Below are 18,956 nucleotides of genomic sequence, written 5' to 3' on the forward strand. Positions count from 1 at the left end.
TTGTACTCTACATGTATAAAACCTCCCTGGTGATTTTGGTGGGCAAATAAATTGATAGCTTTCATTTTCTTATTTTCCCAAACTACATTCATTGCAATACGACTGTGATGAACTGGGAGGGGGAAAAGACACTAAGCAAAACTCTGATTGATTACTAACCCTCCTAGTTGAGGTACTTTTGGAACTCTGTTCATGTCCAGAAGCTCTTCCACTGCCTGGTGAAACTCCGTGCACTTCTGAGCTAGGGCCCTTCCAGGCTGCAGCAGGGAAAATCTGCAAGGAAAAGTATCAATAACTTATCACTGTAAAAACATTTTTAGTCTTTCGTGTTGCTGTTTCTATGGTAAGTTTAGAATTCTGTAAAGACGTGTATGTAAATAAAACTGGGTTAAGTACCACGAAATAAATAATACAACTATAAGGCCACACCAATTTTATTTCTTGTTTCTTGGATTTCCTGACCCTATTTTTTCCTATTTGAAAAAAAACAAACTTTTCAAATTGATGGCCACACCTCTTGTTGGCAAAATTTCATTGCCTCTCCTTCTCAAATCAACTATAGGCCTCAAATTCCAGTGGATGTACGTGCCTATTTTGGACGGTACCTTTTTCATTTTTCTTCAAACTTTGAACTTTGCTCTCAGTGACTCTCTAAATGGTGAAATGTTATTATGTCTGTTGTGTAACTTGAGTAAGCCCCTCAATCTCTCCTACCCCCACCTTTTTGCAAAAGTTACTTTTAATTTTTTTTCTGACCGACCCAATTTTTTTCCGAATAAATCTGAGAAACAACAAATAAAATTGGTGTGGACCAAGGTTGCTATTTCTTCAATTACACTTGGCCAATAACTGCAATCTTAGTATGTGATATATCAGCAGAAACAATCTGATCGAATACTGACCAATCAAGACGGATAGACAATTCAATGTACACAAACCATGACGAACCTGGCATTTTCTCCAGCCTCTCTCTGTACAAACCCATTGATCTGTAAAGTGTTCTGCATGTTGTCAAACCCACCAAAAAACTTTCCTACAAAAAGAAATAATTATGCTGGTTACAATACAACAACTTCAACTAGTGTAGAGTTAAACACACAAAAAGAGATGTTAAAGAGGTCATTTCTACCTGCTGCCCTGTCTGACAAGTCAGTATCGGTGAAGACCTGGGCTCGAGACTTGATCTCATCAGCCGTCATACTCATGATCTGGGGTACCTGGCTCAGGCCTCTGTGGAGGGGGAAAAATTGAAAAAAGGATAACCTCTTTTACTACTGAAGATACATTATCTTTCATATTATACTGAAATTATTTACCAGCTCTCCAACATATTAGTATTAGTTTCATTGATTAATTTAGTAAATCTAGAACAATTACTTGTACAATGTTAGACAGCAGCTTGGAGAAAAGTAATATAATGAAATTGACTTACTTGAAAAGAGCCACCAGCATTGCAAATGGTGCTTTGTACGCCTGTAAACATTAATATTAGCGGATTCAATTACCCATGTTAGGAATATACATGTATGATGGTCTAAATCATATGAAATCCCTATGTATCATCTATTATAGTATTAATGTATGTATGTGCATTACTCTGAGCTGTACACAATCTTTTGATAATGTATATCAGTACGGTCTATGAAAAAGTTCCCAGGACGCTGATCTATGCAATCTTACAATAACAGTTACTAATAAATACAATGACAGCCCTTCACAAACACTCACTGTCAATAGTACAATCTAAATGTACTCATCATCAAAATTACATTTGTCGTACAAAAATATCCATAAACCATTCACCTTGGGGGTGTAAGACTTTGCAGCCTTCGGAGCTTCTTCCACATCTAAAAGAAACCGTATATATTATAAGGTATAAGACGATGTAAACAAAAGGAAAAGATATGTATTCAGAAACACAAGTTTGTAAATTTGTCTATGTTTGTATCAGTTTAATTTTGTGGTAGGAGTATAAAGAAGGCATTTGCTGACTTTCAGCTGTGCAGTTGAAACAATGATATCACAACGCAAGGCACATAACATGTTAACTGGGTCATGATTTAAAAAACAAACATAAAGAGTTAAAACAAAACGAATATTTCAAGATTCACAGTACTTAAGAAAGGCATTAGCAATAAAATAAATCTCGACGAGTACAATCCAATTCATTCTTAAGCACTAAGCAAGGAGTCAAATGATTGTACTTATAATCAATTGCACGGACTACTTGCCAGTGAATTTCGCGAAATTATCCGGCTGGTGCAATAATGAGTTATGAAGCTAGACTGCACCAGTTTGGGATTTGGGGACTCCATGTACATGTAGTTAACAGAAGTGTGCTTTAATCAGTTGTGCAATTAACTGGCATCTACTGTAATAGATTATGGGCACCTACTGTATCATTAACAAGCTGAAAGACAAGATAAATGATGAGACCTTGGATATTGTGATGTCTTCTGGCTCTTCCCTGATGTAACCTGTCACAACACGGCTGACACAGTACCAGCCCTCCTTCACACTGGATGTACAATTAAGTAAGGTAAATAAGCGAGAACATGAGTTCACACATTGTACCTCTATGAAATATTTGGAGATTTTGAAAGAAAAAATTATTCAAATTTGTAAAATCCATTCATGGTAATGTTTATGTCATCATTATTTAGTTAGTACAAAAAAAGTTAAGTCTTTATGATGAATCAATCCAATGATATAGTGAAAACATGCACTGCTGTTTTAGAAGGTATCATTGCAATGCTACAGCTACACATGTAATACACACATTTGAGTGTGCATCACTGCAACTATGAAGTTGCAAGAGAATGCTTCATTGCAATAATAAGTTACAGGAGAGTGCACCATTGCAACTAAGAAGCTGCAATATTCTAAGGTAAAAATATTGTGAGGCTCTGCTTGTTCTGGTTGATACAATAATCCTTTGACTATTTGTGTGACTTCTTCATGATATAGGGAGGAACAGCATTCTTGTACAGCTTGACTTTCTTTTGGTAGACATCCACAATGTTTTGCAGACATCCACAATGTGTTGCAGGAGAAGATACATGTACACAAGTATAGATCCTCGTGATTGCTTGGGTCAACCATGGCATCGGAAGTGAGTGTGGAATCGTTGTCACCTCTGCCGCCGCCATCTTGAATCAATCTTGACCTTCGTTTTTTACAAATCATACTAACTTACTTATTTACTTTGGTTGAGTTCCTACCCACCTACCCAATACGTTTTTATCATTAACATCCATCCAAAGCTTCTTTTGAGTTGAATGGAAATAAACACAGCAACATACAAGCAAACGGCGAACCAAGCAGTAGGACATACTGTAAAAACACTGAAGTCCTCTGGTTAAACACAAACAAGCCAGTCGTCTCTTGTACGAGTAATTAGTTGTGACCTTACATGTGCCTTCCCAGGTCATTGAGTGAACTTTCACCTTTCTGACGTCAGTTGTTCAACTTTGACATTTTGCCTCAAGTAAAGTTAAGAGACAGGTTAACCGGTTAGACTGCATTTACAGACATTACTGACTGACAGATCAGCACTGTAAGCTTGAAAAGTTCTAACATTGTCTCGCAGGTGGGAATATTTTACTGTACAGATTTTAGGTGAAGGGATGAAGCTGTCTTCTGTCGCTATGAACAGGGTTGAAAAGCTACATAGAAGGTTATTACACGTATATACACATTCAAATTTTAGACAGCATGCACGAATGTTTCCTGAAGATTATATGCAAAACAAACAAAATAGTGTTCTACACTTACTGACAGAAGACATTAGCCTAAATGAATTCAATTGGTGGGTTAAGTCATAGATGTTGTAGTCCAGCTACATGTATGTCTTATAGTTTGGGCGAAAAGACATGAGCGCAAAACAACGTAGTATTAGAGCCGAGTAATGTCGCATTGGAGCCACTAGGGTTAATTATGTACCCGTTGTTCGTACGTCGTAGTTGGAGGAAGTACGTCGTAAATGAATTTTGTTTGGAAAAGAAAGCCACACTGTGACTGTGATGTGTAGTCCCAGCGAAAATAAATGCACATAGATAAAATAAAATAGATGTACAGTAAGCAATTATCCGCAGCGTTACACGACTTTATTGCAAAGCTTTTGAATTCCCTGTCTGGCTCATAGAATATATTACTTACTAGATCTTTGTATTTTCCACAGATTCACAACAACAATAGTACATAGAACAGACAATAGACAAAAATACATCGACATGGAGTCTAAACCCGCTCTTCTCGCAGTCTGCTTAGCTGTGGTTTCCGTGTTCATCACCCAACATGGACGGGTTAGAGGACAACTCCCCCCACCTGTGTGTCAGACCTGGAACTCAACAACTGTGGTGTGTACAGGGGATAGGTGGGAGGGTGATCCAACCCACGCGCGTCTAACGCATGTACCACCCGGCATCTCTGAGTCTGTCATCACGGTGGATCTCAGTTGGAACAACATTACTGAAATGTACAACAATTGTTTCAGTGGGTTAAGATACCTAAAATCCTTAGAACTGTCTTATCAAAATCTGCATACAATCGAAGTCGGCACGTTCGCTGGGCTGGAGAATTTAGAACGACTTAATATATACGTGGATCGATGGAGAATGGTACCCCAGTATTCTCTTCAAAATGGACTTTTTCGAGATCTGCGAAATCTGAACTATCTGACCGTGCTGACTTACACAGGTACAGTCAGTACGGGGGTGTTCACGGGACTATCTAACCTGAGGCATTTAGAACTCAGTGTGAAAAATATCACAGATTTACCAGATCACATTTTTGATTCTTTGACTTTATTGGAAAGTCTGAAGATAGAGGAACTCGACAGTACTATAAAAGAGGACCAAAATACCACCAATAGAAGAGTCCACAGCGGAAGTGGGCTGTTACAACGACGCCAGCTGTGGGCACCGCTGCATAACCTTAAGAAATTGAGTCTTCATTCACCAAGACGAAGTGACGTCTACTTTGGGCCTGCATTTAGAAATCTGTATAACTTAGAGACTATAGAAATATATCCACATGACTATTCCCTCAATGTTCAAATGTTTCGGCCGTTGTTACTTACTCTGAAACATCTACGCCTTGGCGGCCAAACACATTTGGTAGAGCCCGGCCTTCTAAAGTCACTCCCACATCTGCAGACGTTGTACGTCAACCTAGGTCCAGACATTATGGACGTTTTGTCCGAACTCCGACACACGCAGATTCAGGAGCTGGCATTTGACATGTTGGAATCCAGAATAGACAATATAACATCTGATACACTAGCGGGAATAAAAGGTCTGAAATACTTAAAAACTTTGCTTTTAGGTATTAGCCACATTGACATCATACAAACTGATGCCTTTGCGGGTTTGTCACACTTACAAAGGCTGGACTTGACCTTTGGCGGCGGGTCGGATTGGAGCGACTTAAAGATACAAAACATGGCTTTCAGTGGACTGAACTCACTCACTCATCTTGACTTAACATATAACCAACTTTCTACTTTACCAGTGGGCATGTGTAAAGGACTGACCTCTCTTACTCATCTTGACTTGACACGAAACAAAATTTCTACTTTACCAACGGGTATGTTTGAAGGACTTACCTCTCTCACTCATCTTGACTTGTCATATAACCAACTTTCTACTTTACCAGCAGGCATGTTTGAAGGACTGACCTCCCTTACTCATCTTAACTTGAGCCACAACAACCTGAAAACCTACCAAGCTCAGATTTCAGACACCTTGGACTATCTTGATCTCAGTTACAATAACCTTCAAACACTATGTGCCTCCAAAGCTTTAAAAACCGTGAATCATCTGAACTTGAGTCATAATGCACTGACAAATTACGTTCACAGTTGTCTACCTTGGAATACTACTGAGCTTGATTTGCAGCACAACAAAATTTCAAAGATCATTGAATCATTCCCGAGTATTTACTGCATTAGGGAAAGATTTCGGGACCCTAAACTTTCTACATTCAAATTCAAATCATCTAGTAACAAGACATATGCATGTGAGCCATCTTTAGAAACACTTCGGCTGGATAACAATGAATTAAGGGAATTTTGGAAATCACCGATCATGAACTTCCCAAACCTAAAAACTTTGACTGTTTCTCACAACTACATTCAGCGTATAGCAACAAAACAACTCTCTGGCCTGGTGCTGAACCGGTTGGAGCATCTAGACCTCAGTCATAACGAGATCAGCACCATTATGCCATCCGCCTTCCGTGGACTATCTCAGCTGAGAGTCCTAGATCTCAGATACAACCATATACAAAACCTAGGAGAGAAAATATTTGAAGATTTGGGCAACATGAAACAGTTAAACCTGGCATTCAATTGGATATCTGTGATAGGGGACGCCTTTCACCGTCTGTATGGATTAAAGGACTTGGATATGAGTGGAAATAAGCTAGCTGTTTTGAATCAAACAGCACTGAGCCCTGTTGTCAACCGGCTGGAGAAGCTGAACCTCGCAGACAATCCGTTTCTGTGTGATTGTAACTTACTGTGGTTTGTTGAGTGGGCCAATGATAAATACGACAGGGTACCAAACTTCTACAACCCTTATCCTGACATCGGTCGAGGCTACAAGTGTACTCGTCCCACACAACTGCGCGGACAACGTTTGATAGACGGGTTGATCCAGAAACAACAATCCAATGACGGACAGAATCCATCAGAACAAACATTCTTTAATACAATCTGTAGTCATGGATTCCAACCCAGCCGACTCCTGGCTTGTGTGCTCGCCTCTTCCGGCATTTTTGTTGCCATGATTACCATTTTCTTGTTCGACTACAACATAGGCCGTGTTCAGTACTACCTGTGGCAGTTGGCCAAGTGGAGGAGACCAAAGATTGGCGAAGTAGAGAACCAACAGCTACCCAGATACACGCACGATGCTTTTATTGCCTACAACAACCAGGACGTCATGTGGGTTGTAGATGAAGCAATAGTGAATCTGGAACCTGACTACAGTCTGGTCATACACGAAAGGGATTTTGCAGTCGGTGCTCCTATTGTGGAGAACATCGCAGATGCCGTGGAAAACAGCCGGAGAACTATCTGCCTCATCACCAGGAACTTCCTGAAGAGTAAGTGGTGTGAGTACGAGTTCCAAATGGCCCAGTACAATATGTTTGAGGAGGGGGGAGGGAGGCGTCTCATCCTGGTGTTTCTGGAGAGGATTCCTGACAGGATGCTGAAACGGTTCCACCATCTGAACGCCGTAATGAAGAGGGACACGTACCTGACGTGGCCGGATGACGTGCGGAAAAGGCCGCTGTTCTGGGGGCGACTGCGAGAGGCTCTGGGCGTTCCTCTACCCCGGAACCCAGAGCCTCAGCAGCAGGCACAAGATCCCGAACAAAACATCCCTGAACAGCTTGTACAAGATCAAAGACGGAACATTCCGGAACAACAAGCTCTTGGCCAGAACATTCAGGAACAGCAGGTATACTATCTGGAAAACAACATTCTGGAACAGCAAGAACATGCTCCAATCAGGAACATTGTGGAGGTGCAGGTACATGGCCCCATGCAGAACATTCCGGAACAACAGGCACAGGACCGGAACATTCCAGAACAGGACGATGAAATGTTATTACCAGAGCCAGATGACCTGTGGTTTGGAGATGGGGATGACGTTCCTCTCCTACCACTGTAGCTTCTTCCTTGTTCTGAAGCAACGTTGAACTTTAGTTTCCAGCACAAAATTGAGCAGTGGATCGTAAATTGTAGAAAGTTGATGGCAACCCCCGTTTCTGTTAAGGCATGGTTGCAAAGCCCTGATGGAAATGATTTACCATAGTGCAGTTCTTTTTTTGGGATCCACGACATATCGTTAAATTGTTCACGTCACACAGCTTGTTCTGCAGCAAAGTAGAACTGGGATTTCCAAGACAAAATTGGACATATCCAAATTTTTGACCAACCAACTCCAGTCGCTGTAAAGGAAAGAGTAATCCATTCCTTCTGTGACGTCGTGTTATGCAGATAGAACAAGTGACTGTAGATCCAGCCTTGTTGTGCTTTTACATGTAGTTGCTCCCTAAATTGCGGAAGCTGACAACAAGGCTGGCTTCCAGGCTACCAGGCTACCAGAGGCAAACGTCTGCTTGGAGAGAACTGATGGCTTGGGTATCTAGTCTCCTTCGCAAACTTACGGAGCAGTGGCATTTATTGGGGGGGGGGGGGGCGTCAAGATACCATCTATCGGAATGGGCCCCTTCAGAGATCAGCTGTCAAAAGTTGTAGGGGCCACCAATCCGTCTTGAGATGAAATAGACACTATTCAATTAATTTTCAAACGTGCAGTGATATACCAGCCTGAAGAAACTATTCACAGATAAAAACAATCTGCTTCATAACTTAATATAATATTTAATGTAACATGTCAAAGATGAGAGCCAAGGCCCATACCTGGGCACAGTACTTTGTGGCATTCTCTGCTTCACAGTCGTCACATGGTCTGGGCCTGGTCTGTCTCCTTCTCCCACCATTTCTTTTGTTGTTGTTTCCTCTGGCTCCTACTGCATTCCCACCCTGTTCAGCGGGACCAGCACTGCCTGGACCATCGTTAACGGGCCCATCACCTGGCCCTGGGGCTAGCCAAGTGTGAGATAAAAAATCAAATGTATTTGTAATGGTTCTCCCAAGAATTCTGCAGCATAGTGGAGGGGCTGACAAAAATAACCCGAACCAACACGCTGCGCTTTTCATCAAGCCAAGTGTGAGATAAAAAACTAAATGTAATTGCAATCATGAATGTCTAAACTTGATACAACATTGATTGACAGTGAAATAAGAGCAACTTCAGACATAAGTGGTTTGAAACCTCACTGCAATTGGAAATAGTAACAGTAATATTTGACACCTTAAAACATTTTAAAAATGATTCACTACAAAGTAGCAAAAAATCACTACAAGTTGTTTGCTTTACAGATTCCTAAGTCGCAAATATGGCAAATGTCCAAATTTCCCCAGTTCTTGCAATGTTTTCTAACACTAGTGAATTGATCACTTCACATACATGTATGTTGTCTTCTACTTTTTTTAACCATTATTTCAAGTACAAACTCAAAGATGAAACTTTTGCTTATCTATGTGCTGAGAACTTAAAGAACTACATCATCAAATGAATTTACAATTTAACACACCATTTGGATCCCTAAAGCCCAGCTTGACTGCATGACGGTGCACAAACGATGCCAGGGGGTCTCTCCTGTGGAGGTCAATGTTCTGAAACTCCTCCTGGAGCTCTTGTAACGCTGTCCGTGTGAACTCGCTCATGTGAACAGGCTTCCGACCATTGGTCTGCAGACATGTCCACAGGTCCTGTAATGTAGGCAGGTGCGGTGGCTGGTGTCTCTCAAAACTTTGGAAAAAGGACAAGAATATTGATTGTCTCAAGCATGTACATGTCATACCTATTTGCAATTTCTACAAAAACCTGATACAGCACAACAGTGTGTAGCAGAATAAAATCAATTTGAATCAATAATATGCTAAAACTTTCAGCAAAGCAGTAAAGTTATTGGTTGTTTCAGGTCAAGTACAGGCCATATGATGAATAAAACACAAAACATTATTGACTGCATCACCAACTGCCTATCATTTATGGAATTCAATGTTAGAAAATTTTGGTTGAATTTGTGCTATTAGAGTTACTTAAACTAAAGCATGGATGCTGTAATGGCATGTGTGGAAATCAAAGTTTATAATATTTTACAGCAACATCCATATCATAGCGTTTGAACTTCCAGAAATGTAAAACTGCCCATTTCACCTAACTTCTCACCACAGCATGATAGGCATGTGCTTCTTTCCATGCCTTGCTTGATCATTCTGCTCCCTTGTAATGTTCTCCCTAGAAAAAATCTGATACATATAGACTCACCTATTGCTATTGAAGAGCACCCCAAGTGCTGCGACCCTGTTCAGGATAAACTGGTGGGTCCAGCATCGAAAAAATCCCTGTACACATATATTGATCTATTACCGTCGCCTTATGTTGTACCATGTAAAAATGTCGTGCAATAAAGTTCTTTCATATAAAGACAAACCTGTTGCTATTGAAGAGCACCCCGAGTGCCGCGGCCCTGTTCACGATAGACTGGTGAGTCCAGCGCTGTTTCTTCTGGTCCGTTGGGTTGTTGGCGGCCTCCTGCTCCACAGCGCGGAGTCTGATGTACATGCACGCCGCCCAGAATGGGTTACTACAGCTCTCCAGGATGGTGCCATCTTGAAGATTGGAGTATGCGACAGACCTTAGGGAGAAATCAAAGTTTGTTTCTTAGTATTCTTCATTGCATTAATAACTGATGGGCAAAAAATATCCTTGTTCACAATCATACAGATTAATACTAAGTAACCTCTTTCACAGAGGTCAGAACACATGTGCGGCAACAGGAATTCTTAGTTGATATATGTCAAAGGGTAAGGCCCTGAAAAAGAAAACAGTCCTTGTTTTGACCATTGTTTCGGTTTGCATAACAATGTCCAGACAGGTTTTGTTTACTTTTTGTGGGCCTTACCCTTTGACATATTACCTATAGTAGAATTCTTGTCGCCACACGTACGTTCTGATCTCCGGGAAGGGGGTTATTAAACATACCTGTCTTCATCCAGTAACTGGTTATTGTAGTACAGCTCATCTAGCTTGCAGTTGATCCGTCTTTTCACTGTCTGAAAAATAACAAAGATCCAAAAATCACCACAACAATGGAATAATTAATGTAGATGTGTAAGGCTTGTGTTGCATATTCTTAGCCTCTACCAGGCTCCACAGGTCGCTAGAAAAATCGTAAAATTCAGGTAAATAAGACAGAAAACACACCAGACGAGTACAGTTTGCGACCTAGCCCAAATTCATTATTAACTCCTACTAGTACTAACTTGGCCGAAGTCCCCTTATTCGGCCAGGTGGGAGTCTTCTTGTGGTAGTGAAATCTTAAAATCCAGCTACAGCAAAATTCTTTTGTGACTCACAAGTTTCCCACCTTTGGAGAGTGCTTTTTTGTCATGTCTTTTGTCAACAACAACAACGTGACCCCGCCCCCATGGGATTTACCCAGCGTGGTTTCACAAAGTTTGGTCAGCAGAAAGCTTGAGATAACGCCTCATATTAGACAAGAATAAAGTACTAGTTCAAAGACCCTTGCTTCCTCTGCTTCTTTCCCTTCTACACGATACTAAGGACTGCGAGTTAAAGGTGTTGTATCCATAGAAAATCAGAAATTTATGGTTCCAAGAAATCTTATTTTGAAGAAAGGGCAAACATAAATTATGGCGCCACATCTAACTCTTCAAGAAAACTTACCTCTCTGACGTGTTTAATGAGAACATCTCCTGGATTGTCCACATCTAAAAAAGGAAGAGGACTCTCTGATGTCTTGGGATCGTATCGCCCCTTATTTCGGACATATATACGGACCATTTTTGGAGCAAACTTTCACTTTCTTTTACAGACGACACCGAGAGTCTCATTTCAAGATGGCGCCCATACTTCCCGCCAATCACGTGATTTTTTTCACTTAGTTGTGATTGGTCTAAATGTACCCAGGATGAGTCCATAAAAAATAATACGAAAGGGAAAATGCACAATAGCTTCTTTACAAAAAGAAAGATATTTTCCCACAATATTATAGACAGCTGTCATTAAACAGAATTTGTATATTATATATAACTGTTATTGACATTTTGACCCTATCTATTGTTAAGCTACAACTAATAAAAATGGTAAATATACCCCTTTTAGCGCAATGGAGTATTCTGAAATTTGACCCTATTTGACCTGGTGCTCACAATATTTTGATCAAGGACCATTATGTATAATGTCCTTGACTTGATAAAGCATTTAACACTCCTATAGCAGGAGTCTGTTACCCATGTATATAGGGCTCACTGTATCAACTGTCCAGTCCAATGAGGAACAATTTGCTAATGGCAAGGAGGTAAAAATCAAGGTAAATCAAAAGAAATTGCAAGCTTTTTCTTTTGTTTTTGTTTGTAAAACTTCAGATCAGAATATTTTGTTACCTCTAAGTCTTACCATTTTATAACCATTGCTTTAACGAACCCTGTTACCAATACTTGTATATACAAGTCAATTGGAATTCAGAAAGACAATTATCATTGATATACTCAAATTTGAATATTCAGTGCAGAACCTAGAACAATTATCTCTGCTGTTGCTGCTGCACATAATTGGTATAATTAGCAGGCAGGGGTGGGAGATAATTGGTCAACCCCTACCTCTCTATGCCCATATATGGCTAAAGCCATGATTATCAGCACAGGGCAGCTGGTCTACCAGGGGCCCCTGGGTGATGTTGATAACACCCATATCAGATTATCAGGGTATTGAATTCCTGCCAAATCTCTCTCCTTGCAGAATTTTGCAGTCTTTACTGTTGGAAACAAACATCTTTGGCCCAAGGATTCAGCAGTCTTTATCCAGTATGTATAAATGTTATGTATAAATATCCATTGTTTATCACCTGGTATGTATATGGAGATATCATATGACTGTAGGGCCCTGCACAGGGATTTTGCATGCACGCAGTGCACCAAAGGTTACCACTTCTTTTGCAGGATTTGGTGGTGTCAATGCATTAGTTTTATTAAACATGGACAAGGTTTTATCATTGGTTTAATATGTTATCTTCTTAAATATTTCATAAAGTATTCTTTGCAATTTGAGTAGAGCGGGTAGCTGTATATTTGACATTGACTCTAGCAAATAGCATATGCAGTTGTTGAAAACGTATGTCTGTATATTGTTGTATATATATGACGCATTTCCAGAATACACTGAAAAATGATATCTCGATCATTGCCTTGAATGAGCCAAAAAATATCCAAGTACTACATATTGCAGTATAACATTTATCACATTGATATGTGGATGATAATCATAATCTTTATACATTCATATGTGAAAATTATCGCTCATAGTACTTTGCTTTGTGTATAGAATTTGACCCCAACAGTATAATAATAAGGAAGTTTATTTGCAAGTTCTTGCCCGAGGGCTAATTGCAACATGAAACATACAGAAAATATAATAAACATGTATAATGTACACACATGCATTATGTATATATTAATTATTATGAGCATGTTCTTTATTCAATTTGTAAGTGTTTTTCATCATTATATGTTTTAGATAATCAAGCCTACAACTGTGAGGAGGAATTCTTGTGATCAGGGAGATTCAAGCTTAGAATACTGATCAGCAGAGAAATATGGTAAGATTTTATGACATGTTTTTGCAGCCTTATTAAGTTACACGTGACTGACCTAAATCTGATATAGGGTAGGGATTATAGCTTACATATAATGTTATACATGCTTATATATTAAATCATGCAGCCCAGTCTAATCCAAATGATTACACACCTACCTTTTGACATCCCCTTACCTTCAATATATAAATCCTAATCCTAAACCTTTAATTATTTGACCCTAACCCTTTACATGCACATGGGAATGTTGGAATATAGGGGTGTATCTTAGAGCTTTGTCCTTAATTCAAACTTAGAGGAGCGGTTATGGCAGGATAATTCATATTATGTAAACTTCACCCTAAGGGAGTGAAGTGATGATTTCAGCTTGATTGTCATGTCTGTGATAATGTGATTAAAGACAGGCATGTCTAAATCTGATGGCCTCGGAATTTAAGTTTTGCAGTGCTATTTACTAACTTGCATAGCTCTTTATCGTCATCTTTCAATTTATTTCATGTTATACAAATTATCAAGAGTAATAGTAGTTCTATTTCTGTCTCTGATCATGTGATTATATCTAACTTTTTTTGTTTATTCTTTGTCAGGCTGAAACCATGGAGCACCGTCACCTGAACAGGCTGTACAAGTGTGCGGAGTGTGAGTTTACTGTCAGCCACGAGCTGATGGTTTACGTCCTACGCCATTTCTTCAGGTGCACGTCCAACAAGTATGTGGACGAGCTCGAGGTGTGGTCACCTCCCCATCTCAAGATTAACGGCACTATGAGGAACGCAGGTCCGACAGAGAGCATTGCCTGTGAACGTCATCTCCCCACGAGGGAAGAGGAACACAGCAGAACACCTGCAAACGCTTCTGACCACAGAAGAGTGAGCGAAGATAGCAGATTATTGCACTCCTCTCATTCATCCACAAGGCAGGAGGAAGAAAGCAGAACATTTGCAAACACTCATACCCACAGGAGGGCAAGTGAAGACAGCAGAGCATTGCACACTTCAAACATTCACAGCCAAAGAGGAGTCCAAAATGTCAATGCTCACAGCTATGGGGGAGAAGACAGAGCTACCAGTACACATGTCAGCAAAGGAACTGAAGTTTCAGATGTGACACCTGTACAGGTTACAAGCATGACGGGTTCCCCCATGGTATGGATAGTGCAGCCTAATGCAAATACACAACAACAGATGTGGCCGAAAACGTCTTCATCTTCTAGTGTTTCTTCGCGAGCAGAAATGCCAAAGCCTGTGCACAGGCACATTGTTCTTCACGAAGAGATGCCTCCTGAAGGGAGTGGCCAGGGCAGACAACAGGAGAACCAAGCTGAGAGAAGGCAGACTTCACATAACAGTGAAACAGAGGCGGGGGACCTCTGTGAAGAAGAAGATGATGAAAATGAGGAAGGTAAGCAAAAATGAGGAGGGCAAGTAGTATATACATGTATGCCTGATTGGTACAGTAAACATATCAGCATTTATGTCTTGGTATGAAATTCATATTCCTGTTAGTTAAAAAACTGCTTCACAGTTAGTACTTGTATAATTAACTCTCAAAATTACACTGGGGGCCATAATACTGCCACATAAAAAAATAGACGAATTTAAATAGATGTGCCAATGAAGTATTAGTAGAATCATGAGGTATATACATATCAGATATTTAGGTGTTCAAGATAATATTGAGAAGGCCTCTATAACAATATTTTTGTCAATGTGGCAATATTATGGATTGTTGACTTGAGTTGATGTTAACTTGTTTTGTTAAGGTAATTTAGTCCTGGGACACTTGAAAATAAAGTCACTGTGCCACTTACTTTTTTCCAGTCATTGAGCTCAACCTGAGTTGCTCTCCTGTTCCGATGTGCAATCCCGCAGAAACCAATGACCAAATGGTAACCATGGCAACCACCTCACCAATGATGAACCTGACACAAACTCCCAGCATCCTCCAGCAGCAGCTACATCAAAACCCATCTTTTGACAGGATGAAGCGTGGCAGGCCGCAGAAACCCCCCTACTCAACTGCCGCAGATGCGGAGCAGCCCAAAAACACCAAAAGGATGAACAGGTAATACATTGATTAAAGACTTTAAAAGTAAGAGGGTGCAAGACAGTTGATAACCAAAGCCAGGTACTAATTCTTACCTGAGAGAAGTGAGGAAAGTTATAAAGTGCGTTCCCAAGGGCACATACAAGGGGACTCAAACCTATGTCCTCTTGGCCTTGAGCTGAACACTGTACCGTTATACTGCGCAATGCCATGTAAATGTAGCGGTCTTAAGGTTCTTGGCAGAGTTATGGGAGTTCATGTCACCAACCAATTGTTTGTTTCCAATAGTCTTTCTTGTTGACCTAGACCTAGTCTCACACTCTCGCGAGACTAGGTCTCTCTGTCACGATGTGAACAAGATGGACTAATAGCCATCAAAAATTTGGAGGTACATGTGTATACCTTTAAAAAGACAAAAAGAGTAAAATTATATTAACTGTGCTCATATATGACTAATGAATCTCTTCAACAATCTCTCTTGTTGGTACTGTTTGTAGATGGGCGGTTCGAGTGTTGAACAGCTGGGCAGACAAGCGGAACAGGGAAGCGAGCGCCTCGTCAAGCAACCAGGACCTGAAGCCCGTGCCGACTAACTGGGCTGCCATGACAGTAGAGCAGCTGGACCATTGGCTGAGCCAGATGGTTAGCGAGGTGCGGCGGGACGATGGACAGTACTACCCATACAACACACTGTACCTCATGTTAACTGGGGTTAATAGGTATGTATGATTATGGAGAATATCACATGGTGCATGTATATCCCAAGGTTTATTCTCCTGTAAATGTGGTGGTTTTATGTTCGCAATGCTTCACCACAAACTCAAAACTGCTGCAAATTTTGCTGTTCTGTCTTTTCCCCGCCTATACCCTTTTGTCTACATGTAAGTGCTACATGAACATGTAACATCAGGAATTATTGTACAATTCATTGTACAGTATTATGATGTTTTGGAGCACCTGTACATGTTGTGGTGGTCCATACATACCATAGGTTTAAAGACTTTTGTAACATTTTCATTCTCCATATTTACGCTCACTTCCGTCCTTATCACTGGAGTAGGCTGTTTGTCTGTACTTAGAAAACTACTAATACGAGGGATCGCTGTTGTTGTTTATATCCGGGGTATTGGACGGTTGGTGCCTACCAGGACGTCAGCAGATTGGATTAAAAATTGATATTTAAATTAGCAGATCAAATTACTGGTTAAAATGTAAATCAATCTTTTGCCAAACACCTGCATTTTGCCTACAAACGAACTTTGTTAAGTCAGCTACCTCTTTAATATCATCAACAGATATCTCCGGAATGACTGCGATCGGAAGGATGTCAACATTCTCGTTAAAGATAACGGCAGATTCCCCCAACTGCGACAAGCCATGGAAACGCAGAAGAAGCTGTCCATCGAACGCGGCATCGGACAGCAGGAGGATAGGAGACGACACAACACAGAGCTTTTCCCTCACGGCATGGAAGCTCGCCTGTGGGAGTCCAAGGTATTCAGTCTCGAAAAAGATCTCAGTATCTCCTACGCCGTGTTCTACTACACGACAAAGTTGTTTGGCGTGAGCAGTGGTGAGGAACACCACAGCCTCGTCGCAGAACAGTTCTCCTTGGGCTGTGACAGTGTGGGAAGGTTTGTGGCATTCAACAGGCTCGGCAAGAAGAGTAAGACGACAAAAGTGTACGCACTTCCATCGGATCCGTTCTGTCCGGTACTTTTGTACGAAGTCTACCTCGGGTATATCCCGCCAACTGGTCCATTGTATAGAAGGCTTCAGAGGGATCCAGAGGGGAGGATGTACTTCGGACCACCTGTCGGGAAAAACTCGCTAGCAACGTATCTCAACAATATCAAGAGACTCGGGTACTCTCAGGTACAAGTAGTGTTCATGTTTATAGGAGGGTGACTTCTGTAACATTGGCAAATCTGTCTTCTACATGTAGTTGTGTGTAAATAACTTTGATATTCAAGTTATTACAGAGTTTGACAAAGTGTAGTAATTGAACTGAGTCTTCCTTGTACAACAACTTACTGCTGTAGCTCAACCATGATGATGTTTGATTCGAGTGCCCTGTTGATTGCAATTGCTGTTGTTACAATTTCTCATTCAAGTGCACCAAATTTTCTTAACTTCTGATGCTTTTTGCATTAAAATATGTGCTTTCTCTGGTAGATATGACATAAATGAAATACATCACAGTGTATAATCTGCATCAGCCTTGGTTCCAGCCCTGACCACCCTTTGGACTTTGGGTGATTCTACCCTTGGTCGGGCTGGTACCTTGTGTGATATTGCACACACTATTTATTATGCTATACGTATAATTGAATATACTGTTGCATCATGTATTCTGACACCGAAGATTAGTGGTGCGGAACTGGAATTGTTCAGGTCCAAGTCCAAAAAAACCTAAATGTCGGGAACCAAGTCCGAACTTGCAAAAAGCTATCTCTCACTTATATTCCCTTTATTGTTCTAAGCCATCTAAAACCTTGCATAGATAGTGAAATTTGCACTGGAAAAGGACAAAAAAACATATCGTGTTTATTACTGACCTTCTGTGATTACACTGGCTGTAAAAAATTTGCATGTATTTTTTACATTGCATGTCAATTCATGCTAACATGCAATTTTATATGTAGCACCCCCCCTCCCCCTCCAAAAAAAAATTCTAGCCCGCATAATACATGCAATGATGGGTTCCTGAACTGCTGGATCTGAATCCGGACCTGAATCTGAGTTTGAGTTTAGGTACGCACCACTACCAAAGATTGAACTTTTCTTATGCCTGTGTGTTTACAGGGCAACCTTAGACCCAGCTCAACTGGACCTTACCTCACTGGGCCCCACCTTACAGGCCCCCACCCCACTGGGCCCCACCCCACTGGGCCCCAGCCTACCTGTAGTACCGCAGCAGACTTCAGCCTAGAGAACAGCCCTTTGTTAGACTCTGGGGAAGTGGCTAAGAGACACCACAGCCAGTCAACAGACGGGTCTGAATGCAGCACAGAGCCGTCACCCAAGAGGATTCATACGTGGAACTTTGACCAGACGTTGTCTTCCTACTCACCACTCAATCAGTCTTGATCCATTTGTTTAGGTACAAGTCGTGTGAATATCCAAATGTGTGTTTGTGACATTATACAGGTACTATTTAAACTTATACTGTTGGAGATTTGATATTCTCTCTATCTCTATTTCTCAAACATAGCAATACATGTGATTAGAATGTACAAATGTAGCATTTACTTAAGTCAGAGGTATTACAAGTCTTAGTACAACTGTAAATGGCCCTGTTCTGTATCTCTTAAGATATAATGATATAAATGAAGTAAGTAGGCTGGTTTTATAGAGTTGTGAGGAAATGTGTTTTTATCACTGTGAAACGCTACATGCATACTGTTTGCACAACTAGTCCCTTCAACAAGTGGTATGTCAAAATTGGTACCTAGCTAGCCTCCATAGCAGGCTCTCTATGGCCTTTTTTGCACTTTTGCTGGCCAGAGAGAGCCTGCTATGGTATCAAACATATAGAGTGCTGTACAGTTTTAGTAGATTAGATATACAATGTAGGATGTAAAGCTACATTGCAGTAAATTCTAAAACGATTAGCCATTCATCTGCCCTATTAACACATACGTTAGGAA

The 18,956-nt window shown here is 40.7% G+C and overlaps 3 protein-coding genes across 5 annotated transcripts in view; 2 read left to right on the forward strand and 1 right to left on the reverse strand.

Moving 5' to 3' along the window:
- Nucleotides 1-11,543, reverse strand: part of LOC118430552 — a 28,674-nt gene extending 17,131 nt beyond the window's left edge. The window contains exons 1-11 of the mRNA XM_035841486.1: nucleotides 11,334-11,543; nucleotides 10,629-10,699; nucleotides 10,078-10,281; nucleotides 9,172-9,389; nucleotides 8,435-8,619; nucleotides 2,437-2,518; nucleotides 1,804-1,847; nucleotides 1,433-1,473; nucleotides 1,130-1,230; nucleotides 949-1,033; nucleotides 160-273 (exon numbers count right to left, since the gene is read on the reverse strand). Of these exons, the coding sequence (XP_035697379.1) occupies nucleotides 160-273; nucleotides 949-1,033; nucleotides 1,130-1,230; nucleotides 1,433-1,473; nucleotides 1,804-1,847; nucleotides 2,437-2,518; nucleotides 8,435-8,619; nucleotides 9,172-9,389; nucleotides 10,078-10,281; nucleotides 10,629-10,699; nucleotides 11,334-11,450 (1,262 nt within the window). The 5' untranslated portion in view covers nucleotides 11,451-11,543. The remainder of the gene's footprint in view (nucleotides 1-159; nucleotides 274-948; nucleotides 1,034-1,129; nucleotides 1,231-1,432; nucleotides 1,474-1,803; nucleotides 1,848-2,436; nucleotides 2,519-8,434; nucleotides 8,620-9,171; nucleotides 9,390-10,077; nucleotides 10,282-10,628; nucleotides 10,700-11,333) is intronic.
- Nucleotides 11,544-11,797: 254 nt separating this feature from the next.
- On the forward strand, nucleotides 11,798-15,343 carry LOC118431076. Of its 3 annotated transcripts, XM_035842160.1 has the most exons (5): nucleotides 11,798-11,979; nucleotides 12,408-12,472; nucleotides 13,182-13,263; nucleotides 13,848-14,661; nucleotides 15,081-15,343. In XM_035842160.1, exons 3-5 carry the CDS (start codon nucleotides 13,261-13,263, stop codon nucleotides 15,326-15,328), a joined length of 1,065 nt encoding a protein of 354 aa, XP_035698053.1. In that variant the 5' UTR covers nucleotides 11,798-11,979; nucleotides 12,408-12,472; nucleotides 13,182-13,260; the 3' UTR covers nucleotides 15,329-15,343. The 3 variants fall into 3 exon arrangements, with proteins under 3 accessions (XP_035698053.1, XP_035698054.1, XP_035698052.1); XM_035842161.1 differs by lacking the exon at nucleotides 11,798-11,979 and having other exon boundaries at nucleotides 12,291-12,472; nucleotides 15,132-15,343; XM_035842159.1 differs by lacking the exon at nucleotides 11,798-11,979 and having other exon boundaries at nucleotides 12,292-12,472.
- Nucleotides 15,344-15,511: 168 nt separating this feature from the next.
- Nucleotides 15,512-18,536, forward strand: LOC118430087. The gene is made up of 4 exons (XM_035840797.1): nucleotides 15,512-15,579; nucleotides 15,804-16,025; nucleotides 16,602-17,181; nucleotides 18,112-18,536. Exons 1-4 carry the CDS (start codon nucleotides 15,512-15,514, stop codon nucleotides 18,394-18,396), a joined length of 1,155 nt encoding a protein of 384 aa, XP_035696690.1. The 3' UTR covers nucleotides 18,397-18,536.
- Nucleotides 18,537-18,956: the final 420 nt, after the last annotated feature.

The sequence above is a fragment of the Branchiostoma floridae genome, chromosome 14, assembly GCF_000003815.2.
Source record: "Branchiostoma floridae strain S238N-H82 chromosome 14, Bfl_VNyyK, whole genome shotgun sequence".
Taxonomy (NCBI): Eukaryota; Metazoa; Chordata; class Leptocardii; order Amphioxiformes; family Branchiostomatidae; genus Branchiostoma; species Branchiostoma floridae.